Source organism: Enoplosus armatus, chromosome 1, assembly GCF_043641665.1.
Source record: "Enoplosus armatus isolate fEnoArm2 chromosome 1, fEnoArm2.hap1, whole genome shotgun sequence".
Lineage (NCBI taxonomy): Eukaryota > Metazoa > Chordata > Actinopteri > Centrarchiformes > Enoplosidae > Enoplosus > Enoplosus armatus.
In genome coordinates this window covers 26,102,314-26,114,540 of record NC_092180.1, presented here as the reverse complement: position 1 = coordinate 26,114,540, position 12,227 = coordinate 26,102,314, and the positions used below count along the sequence as shown (strand labels likewise).

The following is a 12,227-nucleotide window of genomic DNA, read 5'->3' as shown; positions in this document are numbered from 1 at the left end:
GACACGATGACTTGACCCGCTTTGGCAGACGAGCGTCAGCATCCACATTGCCTTCTTTAACACGAAGAGTCTCTCTTTTGTACTTCTTTACAAAATGTATTAGTCAAGTAGTCCAGGAAGAAAACACACAAGTGGCGAGCACAATTGTGTGTGTTGCGAGGAATCACTCCCAAAATGGCCTCGGTGGAGTTGGTTCCCTCAGAGGCCTGAAGCCACAGGCTCAGAGGTGTCAGAGCTCTATGGCCTCTTGCTGGAGCAGGACTTGCAGCACTGCTGGCCGTAGAACTTGTGGTTACAAACGCCGTGCTGGGGAACCAAGTGACACCAGCTGAAATGGTCCACGCAGTGTTCATCTGCACAAAAAAAACAAGGCACATTTTTAGCAGCAGTTCAGACTAAGGCTGTGATTATATTCACTGTTGTTTCATTTCTGGAGCGTTTTTCATTTCATTGATTGGTTGTTCTGCCTAGAAATAGTCCAAAAACCACAAAAGTATTAAATTTTCCAGAAACCAATGTGACATCTTTCAATTGATTGTTTTGTCTGCCCAACAGTCTAAATAGAGATATTCAATTCACTGCAATTCATCCTTAAATGGAATATGAATGTCTGTAATTTCGTGACAATCCATCTAATAGTTGTTGAGATATTTCAATAAAAAGCACAAATGTCAGCCTCATGGTGGCGCTAGAGGGAAAATCAGTAGGATTCATCTTCTGGGGACCAGACATATCTGTACAAAACCTCATGGCAATCCATCCAACATTTCAGTCTGGACCAAAGTGGTGGACCGACTGACATTACAATCCAAAGAGCCATGCTGGGCTTGGCTAAATATAAGGTCAAAAGTAAATTCACTGGAGCTACTTGGCATTGGACTACGGGAAGAATTCATGACGAAGAGCAGAAACCAAACCCCAAAACAGGTAACGCAAACTGCACACAGTACTGTAACGTCATGGATGCAAGGAAATGGAACTGAATGGATTTGTCTTTACCTTTCAGTGTCGGCCCAGCAGCTGTGACCCGGCCAGGACGTTGTGCCGGTGCCGGGGGAGCAGCGGGGCAGAAGTGTGTGTTGCACGCCCTGGAAGTGACAGGCCTCTGATGGGGCAGGCAGCCAGCTGCGGGGCGACCTTGCCGGAGACACTGGATAGACCGAGTCTGGACTCCTCCGCCGCAGGACACGGAGCACTGCGATAGAGGCGGGAGAGAAAAGCAGCAGAGGGACAGGAAACAAAAAAAAGAGACGGGCGGAATGAGAAGGAGAGAAACGAGAAAAAGGCACAGAGATATAAATAGGAGAAGTCGAAGCGCATGTAGAACAAGGAATCATCATGAAAGGAGCAGAGGAGGGAGGGGAGGGGATGGAGGAAAAGTCTATGCAGAGACAAAGAACAGATGAAGAAAACAAACATCCCATCCAGCATGTACTTGCCCTCCAGCAAGCTGTCAGGAGATATCTTCTCTGGTGGAAACATACAGGGATCACAAGCTTGAGATCAAGCAGAATAAGACACCGTGCTATAAGAGGTTGCCCTTAAGACTTTTTGCATAATAGATGATATAACACATAGCCTACACAACCTGCCCCGATGGGCTGTGGAACAGAGTGGAGCTTTTTGGATCGCATCTGAGGCCCATTCCACACAGCCAGCCACTGTTGGCTAAGAAGTGTGCTACGTCTGTGAGCTACCACCACCTAAACTGTACAGTCTGCCTCTTGATGTTTTGGGGGAAACATAGATATTGGATCACAGGAGCCAATATCAGACGTTGTGTTGCCTTCCTCATCATGTCAGGGCCTCCCAGAGAAGGTGGCTCTGTACACACAAATCAACAACGCGAGAGGCGGTGGGGCCGAAAAATAAATGCTGTGAATCCGACGAACCCTCTTCAGTATGTTTTGATACTACACAGTCCTAGCAAACGAATGTAGTTAGCTGATGATAAGCTACTTGGCTTTGGAAGAAAACACACGGTTTAATACATTTCTTAAACTTTTGCCCTTATGTTTCTTTATAAAGACTCGAAAAAAGACACCACTCTCCACAGTAATTGCAGAGTAACTGTCTTACCAGAGCCCCAGTGAATTAGCGAATTGGTCAATTGCAGCTCATATTTAATGGTGTATGTAATGCTGTTCATTGCTGTACTCTAGGATGGACATTATATCCAGTACTATTACAGTTAAGCCTGATAGTTCATGACTTTGGTCGTCCTCTTCATACTATCACATCCATTCTGTTTTAGAACTATTTTTTACTAAGTTTTGACTGACTTCAGCCACCCCCCCCCCCCCCCCCCCCCCCAATCACAGATAAAATCAGCTTTTCTACTTACCGTCCATGTCCAGGTGACTGATGTGGAATCTAAGTGTTGTCATGCATATGATCACAAATTCCAGCTTGAGCATCCAGTCATGCATTAAATGTCCCAGGATGCAATTTTCTACCAAATATGTATTTAGTTGTGTGACACAATCGTGTCACATGTTGGAAAAAAGCTCCAACTTTTACCAAGATTATCAGCTGGAATGCACATTTAGCACCAAAAGTCTCTCAAGTAGGCAGTTTTGGGTCAAAAGCAAATGTGAGCAAATGTACCTGTTGCCAGGGAGAGGAGTACCAGCCTAAGACCACAGCACTGGAGGTGGTCCTGCCAGGGATGACCTGGGGGAGCTCTGGGCATGGACTGCGGTTGCAGCCCTGCTGGAGATCCACCACAGGTTTGGCCATATTCCTGCACCTCCTTATGGGGAACTCCACATACCTGTGCGGGAGAGGATGGGATGTCTGCTCAAAGAGACAATTCCTACAGAGCTATTGATTTTTGAAAACATTGACATTCTGATTCAGAGACTAGGACACAGTGGGGTCTCAAGTATCTGTTCAGATCTATTTAAGTGCGAGGGATGTCTTGGTGAGCAGTTGAAGGCACATACCCTCCCTGCGAGTCTCTCTCCCCGCAGCGAAGCTCTCTCTTCTGGATGCCTGAGCCACAAGACCGGGAGCACTGAAACAGAGTGCAGGCAGGAGGGACAATTTTAGAAAATGAACTCTGTGAGTGTGTGTGTGTGTGTGTGTGTGTGTAATGCGTCGGGTTCCCATAGCAGCAGACACCACAAGGTCACTTATCGTTGCAGTAGTAGAGCCAAAATACAAAGTGCTCTGCTGAGTATTCATCCGTCATTATGTTTGATGAGCAGACAGTGGATATGAACGTGTATGAGTGTGTGTATGTGTCTGGCTCTTTTTCAAAATCCAAACCACAGTGTATTCTGGGAACTAACTATCTTCAGTGTGTTTTGTATTGCTAGTCTTGAGCTACAAACCCCGCCCACACTGACCTTTTTTATTTCATATTCAAGAATAATTAATAATAAGAATAATTAATGGCTAACATGATGAGGCCATCAAATGATTACAGATTCATAAAAACACAAAGTTAAACGTCAGAGGTGTAACAATTATAGGATGGAGGATGCTGGTTAGCTTTGGAGTGAACCAGCTTGTCTCGGAAATCGTAAGGGAATCCTTGATGGAGCATATTATACGACAGCATCATTTTGTTGGCATGGAACCCTTCCTAATCCCAGGAGTAGACTGGCAAAACTGCTGTGCAGCGCTGGTAATATAATGTTGACTCTTCAGCAGATTGACCTGTGTCCTCTCTGTTGAAAAAAAGTTGAAAACCTAAAGATATTTAATTGGCAATCAGTTTATCAATGGCAAGACAAGGTCATCCTCGCATCTCTTCAGCATCAGCCGCTTTAATCTGTGTGAGGTTAGACACTGAAAAGCACAGTCTCAATTATCTTCACTCCGCAAGTTATTTCGTGACGAATGTATTGTCATTTCTTGAATGATTCATTTTCACTCATTCTTTTTTTCCTCAACCTGCCTCATCTACTTCCAGTCCAGTTTGTCCATTTTCCACCATTTGCCAGTTTGCCTTTCGACAAGCTCAGTGAACAAAATGGAGCCATTTTGTTGCTTTGTTGCATCATCACAAGCTGTTTCTTAAGACAGATTTCAAGTGCTTTAAGGGTGGATTTTTTTTTACAAGTGAAAACATCACATTTCACTTGTATCGCCACTGCTCCTTGAGCTTCACGTCTCTTTTTTCCTACCTCTCCCCAGGGAGTGGGGATCCACTGCAGCCTTTCGTTCTTGGGGCAGCGCCGCAGGACGCAGGTCTCTTGGGCTTTGGGGCGGTGGTGCTGTCTGCACATGCTGTCGGGCACCACCACCGCTTTGGCCCCGGGATCAGTGCTGCGGCAAAACACGCTCCGCTTCCTCAGTCCACGGCCACAGGTCTTGGAGCACTGTGAGTGCACAAGGAGGAAGTCAGGGGAAGTCATTGTGGCCCGAAAGTGGAAAACACAGATCCTTTATAACCTTTAAAGCCTTATACTTTCTTATGACTGCTTTAACCTTCAGCTTTCATCCTGTTTAAACACTAAGCCATATTAACAGAGGTTAAATCCTTGGCACGGACATTGTAAATGCATTTGCAATTCACCACATGGTGTACAAGCGAACAGAAGGTCACCGGTTTGATGACAGCCCATTATGGCCTAACATTAAATACAATAAACCAATAACTCGAAGATGAATGTGACCCCGACCCATCAAAAGGATCCACCAACAGCAGACAGTGCTGCTGTAAACTCCAACTGAAATGCAGAGGTGGACGGAGTCAAACTGCCCCGCTGGGACTGACGACCGCAGCCGTCAGGGCAGTTTATGCGACAACCTCGCCTTAATTTATTAGACAAAAGCCACGTACTCATCTGTGGATATCCATTTACAAACACAACCGCGCGCACACACACAAATCCCAGTTGTCCTTTTGTCACTGAAAGGTCCAATTGATCTTTTCAGGGAGACCGGCCTTGTCTCTGCACGACCGCCGACTGAACTCGGACCGGCGTTACAAAATAGTCCAGGCACGCAACACGAATGTCCTAAAGAATGATGGCTGAATGACAGCTGGATGCACGGACGCCGCAGGTCACAGCCGCTAATCATTCCAGAGAGCCTGATAAACTGTCAGATCTGCAGCCAGGCTGTTAATATTGTATACAGGAAAATGAGCAAATAAAAGCCCTGTCCAGTGTGTGATGCACTGTGGTTACAGAGGAACCAGCCAAAACCTTCGAGTCATACTTGGCCATAGGATTAAATGGCCAAATCAAATGTTAGCCTTGTAAAAAAAACTAAAAAAACAATACATATTCCCACGCTGCAGATGAATACAATCCTGCGAATCAACATCTTACAAGTGCTAATCACCCAAGAGGGGCTGATTGCGAACCCGACAATGCTCACTTTTGTGCGGCTGTTTTGTGATTCATGGGTGTATTTGGTCACTATATGCAGGTAGAGCTCAATTGTTCATAATACATTTCCCAAATTTTAGACAGGAAGGACAAAAGAGGGTAAAAGAGAAAGCATTTCTTTGTGATTGCAATAAAAATAAAGGAATGCAGATGTCACAGGATAAAAGTTGAACATGGCTCATTTGTATCTAGACAAGTGGCCCACTATTCAATTCTGTCATTTTTTTTCAATGTTTTCCACGTGTCCAACAGAGGGCAGCAGAGTGTTTGTTTTAGCGTCAGTGAAACATCTGAACGCTTGCATATATGTGTGTGTGTGTGTGTGTGCGTCTCCTCTCAGGCAAAGACGTGTTTCTGTCATGCAGATGTAACCTGTGAAGCCTGACAATGAAAGCAATGATTCAAAAACAAACAAAGAAGAGTCAGAGGTAGAGCCTCCTTTTAAACACGCAGTCAGCATCTCTCTACTTTTCCATGGCTGAACAGCGAGTATAAAAGTAACTACAGGCCACTTTCACGTGTCACAGTGGGAGACATACGGTGTAAATAATAAAATGATTGATGGTATTCCATTTAGCTGCTTCAGTTTTAGGGTCCTGGTATTGTGCCTAAAGGCTCACTGTCCCACTGTCATGGCTGTCACTGGGACGCTTGAAGGAAACAGAGCTATCTTTAATCTTATTTCTAACACCTGTGCTTTTTCTGGTAATAAAAAGTCAAAATGTCTGCTGTGAAAAGGGCCTGTAACAATTCAATTTTCAAGATTTTTGGAACATCAAAGTTGATTTGTACATGACGTCAGGTCAGCCGCACTGTGTCAAGTTAGAATCAAATTTCACACTTTGGAAAGTGTGCTTATGGCTTCATAGGATTATAGAGTTATTATATGAGTGACATCACACTGATAAGTATGCCTGCGGGTTTAAGTTTTTAAAAATCATGGGGGGAACGTGAATGACTGCACCACGTGTCACCGAAATTTCTCCAACAGTTGTCAAGACATTTCACTGACAACCACGAATGTCAACCTCTTGATGGCACAAAAGGAAAAGTCAGAGAACCACCAAAGTCAATAGCATTCATCGTCTTGGGACCATAAAGGCCTGTACCAAATTTTGTGCCAATCCCTCAAGAGGGTACGGATATATTTCACGTGATAGGTTTCAGCCGTGACGCTAGCGTGGCAAAAAAAAAAAGTTGCCACAAACCCACCTGAGACCAGGATCCAGTGCTCCACTCGGGCGGGCAGGCCTGAGTGTGGCAGGGCTGGACCTGGGCCGGAGAGATGACGGGGCATAGGGAGTGTGCCACCACCTCTTCCCTCTGATAGGTCACCTTCCTCAGGCAGCGCAGGGTCCTGGTCTGTTGACCTCCTCCACACGAGCGACTGCAGGGGCCCCAGTCTCCTGTCGCCCAACTGTGGAGGGACACCAAGAGGGGGACGGTGAGAAAGGAAACAATCATGAGCGAATGATAGCATTGATGAAAAACCTGTATGTATAAGCGGCGATTGGTTACATCCATACATTTGCACATATAAACACACACACACACACAGTATAAGGAGCTGCTATAGAGTAAATTTAGCCTCAGTTTCACCCAAAATTACCAGTGAGGACTACCACGCCAAGGACTTCAGAAAACCACTTATTATTAGGCGGTTAAAAACTCCAACCGGTGAACTAGCTGCGTTTTTCTTGCTGTTCTTAAACGTTATGATTCATGAAAACCTAGACATGCTGCTTTTAAAATACTCACAATATTTGACTTTGTCATTGCACAAAATGGTAGTTAAGGACGGACAAAGAAAATACACAGGCCGAGATATATATCCGCCTCTCTCCGTACCATTCGCATCTGAAACTAAACACGAAAACCATATTGTATATACAATTCTCCATAACAGCTTTCCCAGGTCTCCAAGGCCAGCTGCAATATACAACATACAGTCAGGCTGCAGACAGATGGGCACTGCACTCACTCCTCTCATTTGTCCTCTCCTGTCTTTTCATTCCTCTCTCTCTATCTTTTTCACTTCTCTTCTCACCTGTTCTCTCTCCTCCCATCATTCTATTCTCAATCTCCCCTCTCTTTTGTCAGGCGGTTTTTTTTTTCCTGTCCTCTCCACTCCTCTGGCGTCTTTGAAATCCTGCTTCGCCACTGATGAAAGCCTACTGCTGCTTCTAAAATAGCTTCTGTCTTGGCATCGGGGCTGAAGGGGGAGATTACAGCAAATGAGTGGTCTGACAACCACAGGCTCAGAAGAGGGAGATGGAGAGATGGGCAGATGGCTCAGTCCAGTTCTGAGACGACATGCCACCGCAAAGACCATTCCTCCGCGCCGCCGACCTGCTTCAGGGGAAGAAAAACGCTTTCATTCTCTTTCAAACGCCACAGACAAATGAAGCAGCGGGACTGAACTGCAATTTGGAAATGGGAAAGATGTGAACCATTGGGACCCGAAAACATCGGTTTTGGATTTTTGGGGACTGTTTGCTTTTTTTTCCCTTCTGTTTTGCCTGACTTATAAATAACAATATATCATTGGGGAAAAGTGGCTTAAGTGCCACTCCGCCTCACTGCAAACCGCCACGGACCTAGCTGTAATTTGTATCTCCGAAATCATTCAATAACTGACTTCAATTCAATAACTATTTTGAGGTAGACAAGTGCAAGACTGCAGGGGAGGTGCATTTTTAGTACGTGTATGGCTGCACACCACTTACCACCAATGGGTTAACGTTTATTCTTAACCTAATATTGAGTTTGGTTGGACGCCAGCGGTTTCCTTAAGTTCTCCAAGTCCTTCTGCTTAATTATATACCAAAAGGACCATCTCTGCCAAATAGGTTGCTATACCCATATTAACCAGGACTCTTAATAAAATACTTTTTTTGTTTTTTAAACCAGGTTTTAACATTTATGTGGTTTGGTGTGCTCGGACATTTCCCATCTGTACTCGTTTTGCTTGCAAAAGCATCCCTGACGTCTCTGAGATTTTTCACGTATTTTTCTGTTCCCAGCATTTCACTCCAATATGGTCATTCAACGGCCCCAACAGGCCTTTCTTTTAGTTGTTGTTGTATTTGCTAATGTTGCCGTTGCACTCGCTGCATTGGTTTCATTGTCCTGGTATTGCATGCATGCTGGCACACTGTCATGGCTTACTGGGATATCAATGTTATTAGTGACACCAGTGCTTTTCCTACGATTTTCCTACGATTCCTAAATGTCTGCTGTGAAAAGGCCTATTACTTGTATAATTAGGCCAAAATTGATCAAAACTTTTACTCCTGCTCACTTTTTCTTAAATGTGTGTTATTCTTGACTTTCAGCAAAGAACTTTTTCACTACGTTGGCTCTCAGCCGTCTTCAGTGTAATTCCATAAGCCTGATAGATACAGGCCCTGGCCAGTATCTTGTGCATATATCTTTTTGTCTCTGAGTTTTTCTGCTTGTCTTCCCTGGCAGAGGTACAACATGTCTCACTTTGATCCGTCTACATATCCCGCTGCGTGATGCACAGAGAAATCCCCCAACCTGTGGTAAGTGACTCTGCAGATGGCCTCTGCCAAGAGAAAAAGGCAAAACAACTTCAAACAGCAGAGATGGAACGACAGAGGAAGGGAATATGGAGAGGTGGGAGATGGGGCTGTGCTGTGGAGAAAGAAAAAAAAAAAAACATAGACTTTTAAGAAAATCTATGAGACATGAGCGTATCTCTTCCTAACTGCATGCTGGGCTGGAAGATTGAACTGGCTTCTTAACATTCTCCTTGCATCCCTCTTTTATGTTCAGAAACTGCTGCTACACCTGTGACAGGCTAACAGCAATGTGGGGAGCGAAGGATTAAAGCAGGTCTAAAGCAAAAAAGGAGGTAGATGGCAGTGAAGGGGTGAGGGGAGTTTGACTGGCTCTGCATGGCTAGACTGGCCCGGCCCCCGTGGGAATCCCGCCGTCTCTGCACAATAAAACATGGATAGGCCTGTCAGCGCCCGAGATACACTCTGCAGAGATAAGCAGGCACTTCTACATTCCCCCTCCTGTCACACACACACACACACACTAACACAGAGCGCACATGCATCCCACCTCATTGTGAATTTTTCTTTTCTCCGCTGGGCTCTTAAATGCGTGCCCATACATCCTGGAGGTCTTAATGCAATCATTAAAGCTTTCATTCTCGACTCCCTTCCTGTGCAGCGCCCATAAATTGGCCCATACACACAACCAGCTGAGAAATGGTGTCAGCTACTGTACAACAAGATCCACGGGCGTCAAACGCTGCTTCATTTTTTATATGGACAGCCGCACTAATGGGTTATACCATTTTCTCCACTCAAACAAACAAATGGGGACGGCGAGGTTGGGATATGCAGCAAGGCTGTTTAATACCTTTCGCCAAGATAAGAGAAACGGTATGCCCAAGATTAGGGGCAGGAAATGCCCTCTCGGGTGGTGGGAAACTAGCGAGAAACAGAGGCTGTATGTTGGAGGTGTAACCGATAGCTGTCTGGCTTGTTCAACCCTTGACACAGGAGAAAATTCAGTCTGGACCTGTTGTGGCATGGCTAATGGTGGATAAAATGACAACATCGTTAACATCACACAGAAGCAGCTTGTATTTCTATTTTTACCTCATGGTTTGGACCCAAAGATGCATTATTTCATCATCATACATTTGGAAAATGAGTGCGCATATGAGCTGCAAGTGTGCATGCCGCCCTGTGTGTGTGTGTGTGTGTGTGTGTGTGTGTGTGTGTGTGTGTGTGTACTCTCTCTGAACCCAAGACACGGTTCCCTGCCTGTTCTTTGGAGCAGTGCTGTAAATCAAGCTAGCTCCAGTTCCCTCAGCCAAAGGCCTACATAGGAGAGAGGTCATTCATTCAGTGCTGTTCCAACTTGTTACTGCGCAGCCCTTTTAGCCGGGTTTCCTCCTTTTGCTTGCTGCACCGGTCCCTGAATGCACAGTCGCCTTTAAAAATGCATGCCATTAAGCACAATGTCTAGACACCGGAGATAAAACATGGGCGTGATGTTGATGTTGCTACAGAGAAAGTCAGGAAGCTTTGAGCTGAGAATTTTTAGAGAAGGACGATGTGCAGTGAAAGCAACAATCACTCCGAGTTGGCTGTGATGTCTCCCCCCCGCTGTCTTTAGCCTTGTCTTTCTTTATTTTTCTCTCTCTTTCTTATTCTCACACGTGAGCGCTCCATTCCAGACTTGGAAACATCATCTCGTATTCGCTTCATGACAAAGACAGTCGACCAATTGGTTGAACCTTGTGAAAAGGGGGTTCCAATAAGATATGTCTGACAGGGCCACAGCAAGGATATCAGACACACTGACGTCACAAGTCCAAATTTCCACAGAGAACCCCACCCACACGTAAGAAATGTTTGACCAGCCACCAACCAAACTCCAAACATATTCTAGGCATTTAAAAACAAGAGGATTTGCTAGCAGCCCTGTGAGACACAAATTTCACATTTTATTTATTAATTTAACCGTTCAATTTTATTTCATGTAAAAATGATCTTCCTACATCATTGTCTAAAAGTTGTTTCAAAGCATTCAAAGTATGTTTTTTGCCTAATTATTGCAAAATGTTAAGGTATTTAGTCTAAAATATATCAGAATCAGCCTTAAAAGTCCGACATTATGTGATTTCACGCATCCAGTCTGTGTGTAATGAATGTAAACTCCTCCTCGTGTCATTTAACCACCCAGACTCCCAGAAATATTACTGAGGACATGACCATGGAGACCTCAATGGTACTGTAACTACAGCCGTGTTTTCTGACCTCAGCTGGAGTCAGTGCTGGGAACACAGGGTTCAAGTGACATGTGCTTAAAATAATGCATTCTTAAATCAAGAGTCCTTGACAGTAATGACAAAAATAAAAGATTTCTTCTTTTCTCAGGTTCCTCTACTGGTTGAGACTCGCCGGGCTAACACAGTTGAGGATTAAAGGGGTGGAACAAAGCTTGACATCACCGACGGGATGGATAAAAGATAACAAAAGACAATAAATGATTCTGAACTCCACTTTACACGCCGATGGACATAGAACTGAGAGAAAACACTGCAGTGGAATATGTAAAGGCTGACGCAAAAAGGCAGCAGATAGGGAGGGCTTTCATGTGTTTTCTCAAAAAAGAAAATGGGGAAAAAATGGAAAAATTAGAGAGTGGGCAGAGAAGAGAGGAGGACGGAGAGAGGAGAAGAACACAGGCTGAGCAGAGTGGTGGCTGGCCACAGCAAATGGACCACAGGCAACCTCTAGACTGCTCAACCGCACTGTGTGTGTGTGTGTGTGTGTGTGTGTGTGTGGGTGTGTGTCTATGTGTGTGTGCCTGTAATAAAAACAGCGCCTAAGGTTCCTGAAAATTTGGCAACATGAAGACACATGCCACATAACCCACAGCCAACTGTACACGAAGAAATGCCATGACCCACACACACACACACACACACACACACACACACAGGAGCACTTACTATGCAGGGCAGGGCTGTGTGTTGCAGAGATGAGAGCCCAGTGTTGGTCTGGTGTGGGGATTGCACATGGTGGAGTTAACCTGAACCTTCTGGTCCTGCAGACAGATAGCCTTGGTGGAGATACGACCTGATGGAAATACAGAGAGACAGAGAGAGAGAGAGAGAGAGAGAGAGAGAGAGAGAGAGAGAGTTCATGTAGTTCTTGCCGACACTTTGACAACATCAGCATGGAAATCTGAAAAGTTCAATGTTGTAACTGTCGTGGATCGAGATCTCTGTGTTAAATCAGTATGTCTGCGTACAAGCAGTTGAAGACTCTTAAAGCAAGGAGAGTGGAGCTACAAGGACCACAGTCAGAACACACACACACACACACACAC

General features: G+C 45.0%; 1 protein-coding gene across 1 annotated transcript in view; it reads right to left on the bottom strand.

Moving 5' to 3' along the window:
* Nucleotides 1-237: 237 nt before the first annotated feature.
* adamts18 (ADAM metallopeptidase with thrombospondin type 1 motif, 18) overlaps nucleotides 238-12,227 on the bottom strand; it is a 50,829-nt gene continuing 38,839 nt past the window's right edge. The window contains exons 18-24 of the mRNA XM_070902555.1: nucleotides 11,848-11,974; nucleotides 6,558-6,762; nucleotides 4,134-4,328; nucleotides 2,946-3,016; nucleotides 2,608-2,773; nucleotides 1,000-1,195; nucleotides 238-353 (exon numbers count right to left, since the gene is read on the bottom strand). Of these exons, the coding sequence (XP_070758656.1) occupies nucleotides 238-353; nucleotides 1,000-1,195; nucleotides 2,608-2,773; nucleotides 2,946-3,016; nucleotides 4,134-4,328; nucleotides 6,558-6,762; nucleotides 11,848-11,974 (1,076 nt within the window). The remainder of the gene's footprint in view (nucleotides 354-999; nucleotides 1,196-2,607; nucleotides 2,774-2,945; nucleotides 3,017-4,133; nucleotides 4,329-6,557; nucleotides 6,763-11,847; nucleotides 11,975-12,227) is intronic.